This window comes from Notothenia coriiceps, unplaced genomic scaffold, assembly GCF_000735185.1.
Source record: "Notothenia coriiceps isolate Sejong01 unplaced genomic scaffold, NC01 NC01_scaffold00004587, whole genome shotgun sequence".
In the NCBI taxonomy this organism is placed as follows: Eukaryota; Metazoa; Chordata; class Actinopteri; order Perciformes; family Nototheniidae; genus Notothenia; species Notothenia coriiceps.
Window position 1 is genome coordinate 1 of NW_011337288.1, and position 4154 is coordinate 4154.

General features: G+C 42.4%; 1 protein-coding gene across 1 annotated transcript; it reads left to right on the forward strand.

The window, feature by feature from the left end:
- Positions 1 to 52: 52 nt before the first annotated feature.
- LOC104942477 (protein FAM65A-like) lies at positions 53 to 3888 on the forward strand (the record flags this gene model as incomplete). The annotated part of the gene is made up of 5 exons (XM_010767707.1): positions 53 to 102; positions 1425 to 1570; positions 2374 to 2485; positions 2894 to 3029; positions 3496 to 3888. Coding segments are annotated over 5 exons (563 nt in total), but the record flags the coding sequence as incomplete, so codon positions are not given.
- Between the last annotated feature and the right edge of the window lie 266 nt (positions 3889 to 4154).

A 4154-nucleotide genomic window follows, 5' to 3' on the forward strand; every position in this document is an offset into this window, starting at 1 on the left:
CTCTTAACCCTAAGATTATATTTTTTACCTCCACCTCTGTGATTTCCTCCAGGTCAAAAACGGGGTGTGTATCCACAGTCGGGCTGGGTGAAACCCCAGATGGTGAGAAGAGCTTTGTAATGTCCCAAGCATTATTTAAGAAATACTCATTGAGAGAGCTGGCCAACACTGCAGGGTCTTTTATCAGGGCATCATTGATTTTTAATTCTAGAGCATTATTTTCCTGTTTGGTATGTTTACCTTTATTTAAGATTTGCCAAACTTTTTTACCGTTACCTTTCGCACCTTCAATTATATCGATGAAAAAGTTTGCTTTGGCCTGTTTTATTGTTTGTGTTACCTTGTTACGAGCCTGAGTGCATTTCTGTTTATCAGTGGATAGTCCGGATTTTAAGCTCTGCTTTAATAGTTGGTCTCTAGATTTCATTAGATTCCTGCATTGTTGATTCAGCCAGGGAAGATGATTTTCCTTCCTGTCCCTAACTGACCCTCTTCTTGAGAAGGAAGACATTGTATCATTCATTTTAGATATAAACAGATTACTGTTTCCACCAATGTCTTCAGAGGAGTGAGTGTCTCCCCAATCAATCATTTTCACTGCCTCCATAAAACGCTGTTGCAGATTTTTGGGGATGAAGCGAGAACCGAAGGCAGGGGTTTTAGGTGTGGCCATGAAAATTTTTTTGTGAGTTTCCTGGTAAAAAGAATAAGATCATGGTCAGAAAGACCGGTCAGGAAGTTGTAGGTTTTAACTATTCTGTCAACTTTGTTTGTAAATAATAAATCTATCATAGTCTTGGAGGTTTTGGTTATTCTAGTCGGTTGATCCATTAGTTGTATTAACTTGTGATTATCCGTGATCCGTTTTAAGCTCTTTCTATTTTGTTTGTCATTCCAGTTGATGTTAAAGTCTCCTAGAATAATTCACCACCTATGTGTAAAGTGACTTTCACTGATGCTTTTATCAATTTACGGTAAAGTATCTTGCCCAAGGACACATGTCGACTGCTTGGCTAGGAACTGAGCCACTGACCTGCCTTAACACAATTTATCCAACCAAGTCAGACAAGAGATATGACAGTTTTATATTTTCACTGTAAGATGTGGCTCATATTAACTTGGCAAATGTCGTTAATGCAATTTAAGCTGGATCCACATTTTCCTAGGGTGTGAGTGTGTGCATACTCAGCTTTAACTATTGTGGGCATCTAAAGACATTTTCTAGAACAGCAGAAAGTCTTCACATCTTAAGACTGAACTGTTTCAACTGCACATCGGCCATTAAAACTCAGTACATAAAATGGTTTTGCTTATTTGAAGCAAAAGTTATTTCAGGTTTCTCGCTGTTCTGAGGCTAAATTAAATCGTGTGTGTGTGTGTGTGTGTGTGTGTGTGTGTGTGTGTGTGTGTGTGTGTGTGTGTAGGGCGGGAGGCACAGCCGCTCCCCCAGCGTGGTCAGCCTCACCGTGGAAACAGCTCTGTGCAGCTTTGACTTCCTCAACACGTCTGACTGTGAGGAGGAGGATGAGGGGGTGGAGGAGAGAGGAGAGAAGAGGAGCAGAAGTGGCAGGTCAGAGCTCACAAACTGTTTTTGTCTATGTGTGTTTGTTAATAGTAAATCCACATCCAGGCCCAGTTCTAAATCGCCCCCTACACCCCACCCCTACACACTTCCACTCCATTGAGTGCCGTTCCAGACCAACAAGTGTGGAGGGAGAGTGGGTTATCAAGCCCTCCAACAGAGAGCCTGCATTGGTCCTTCACCTGCTACTAAAGCTGACCAACGCTGTGTGTGTCCGTCATCAAACATAAACATCAGACTTTAAAACAAAACAAGAGACAGCATTAAAGATTTTGATAATTGTATTGTAGTTATAATTTATTGATACAAGACATGCTGATTTGGAACCGTTGTTACGAAAAATTACGGCATTTCCTGTTTCGGCTGGAGAGAGGGAAGTTCGTCCCAAAGCTTGCTGCTGTATTTATACCCTCCGTCTGAAAGAATGGAGCCTCGTTCAGCTGTGAGTGTGACTACAGACGAAGTTCACTGTAATGGAGTGGATGTGGGTAGGGGACAGTAAATATCTCTCCTGGTACAGAATAATCTCATTGTACATGAAGTGTCTTGCTGCCATCTAGTGGAGCTGTGTGGTACCATCACTATAGCGCAGAGCTGGAAAAGCCTTCCTCAAAAGAACAAAACCAACTAAATATATGACTATGATGATGTATTTTCTTGGCTTGATGACAAGCAGTCACACACTGCTTGTCATCTCATTGAGCCTTCAGAGGCCCCCTGACCCCAGCAGAGTTGATGGAAGCCTCCCTCAACACCGTGGATCTTATTAAAAATTCCTCCTGTGTGTTCAGGTCTCTGCAGGACAGAGGCTGGGACAGCCCCCCCTCCCCCCTCACCACAGGCTGCACCACGTTAGACTGCGCCCTGGTGGTCCACCTCAACAAGTGCAGCACCCAGCTGCTGGTAAGAGAGCTGCTACACTGCCGTTTTTCATGTCTCAGCCAGAGGGAGGTCTCTGGCTGCCTCACATGCTGGTGTGACATATTTTCCTTTAATTTAGTCCGTCAAGGTTCCAGCTTAGCAGAGATACCTGCTATGGAAATAAATTGTAATACAGGACAGTTCAGATAAAAGTTCACACAAGTTTTATAAGAATACAAATTATAGATACATAGTACCTCTGGTTATGTAGCATGATCATTTGAATAATCAATAGTGTATGGCATAACTTTTTCAAAAGGAAGTAAAGTGTCTTTGTAACCTATTACACTATTAGATTTTTACATTCCCCGGGAAACCTACTCTATAACACCTACATTAAAACTATATGATATTCATCTTCTCATGTTATATGTGACGTTATGTCTGCAGTGTCTGGGTATGTTTGGTCCCCTGCGCTGTGGAGAGATGTACGCCTTGGACAGACTGCTGAGGGAGGCCCAAGTCCTCGAAACCATCCGACGCATCGCCAAGGACAACCCGAGGCACTTCAGACAGCCTGCTGAAGGTCAGCTGCCGTCTTTATATCTGTGTGGCCCTGTTCTCTCTGTGTGTCAGCATGGCCTGCAGACATCCCTCTCATCAGCTCAGAGCAGATGTGTGGAACTCAAGGCCTGTGAGACGAATGCGGCCTGGCACCACATTTTATGTGGCACGTGAAATCTTGAAAAGAATAACGTTTAATAATATATATTATATATAATACAAACACCAATTCCAAAGAAGTTGTGATGTTGTGTAAAACATAACTAAAAACTGAATACAATGACTTGCAAATCCTTTTCAACCTATATTCAATTGAATGCACAACAAAGTCAAGTTATGTAATGTTCAAACTGATAAATGTAAATGCAAATATTCACTCATTTTGAATGTGATGCCTGCAACGCATTCCGAAGATTATATATATTTATAAAGTCTTACAGTTAACGCCAAACCTTTGAGAGCAACTATAATGCTTATCTGCATTACAGATTCACAGAGGTGGTTCATATTTCAGCCAACAAGTTTAATTCATGAACATAATGCCCGGATCATCACCCGCACCAACTCATCCGACCACATCACCCCTATTCTCACTCAACTACATTAGCTTCCTGTACGCTACCGTACTGAATACAAAAACCTTCTACTTACATATAAAGCTCTCCACAACCTTGCCCCCATCTACAGTACATCACCGACCTCCTTCAGAAGTATGACCCCCTCCCGCACCCTCCGCTCTTCGTCCGTAGGACTTCTCACCGTCCCAAGCTCTCGCCTCAAAACCATGGGTGCTTGAGCTTTCAGCTGCTCGGCTCCCAGACTCTGGAACTCCCTGCCAGTCTGATGCCATAACAACATTCAAAACCCAACTCAAAACCCACCTGTTCAAACTGGCATTCTCATTATAAACTGTACCCTGTGTCCTTTTGTGTCCTTCTGTAGTCCATTTCCTGTTGGTCTTGTTTTACCCCGGCTGACATTTGATTAAATCCACTGTTTTAATTTTCCCTATATTACCCTATGCCCTGTAAGGTGTCCTTGGGTGCTATGAAGTCAAATGTATTATTATTATTATTAACAAAAGCTGAAGTATTTTTTTTTTGTTCTACGACGAAAAATCATATTGGCTTTTCTGTCAAAGGAGCCC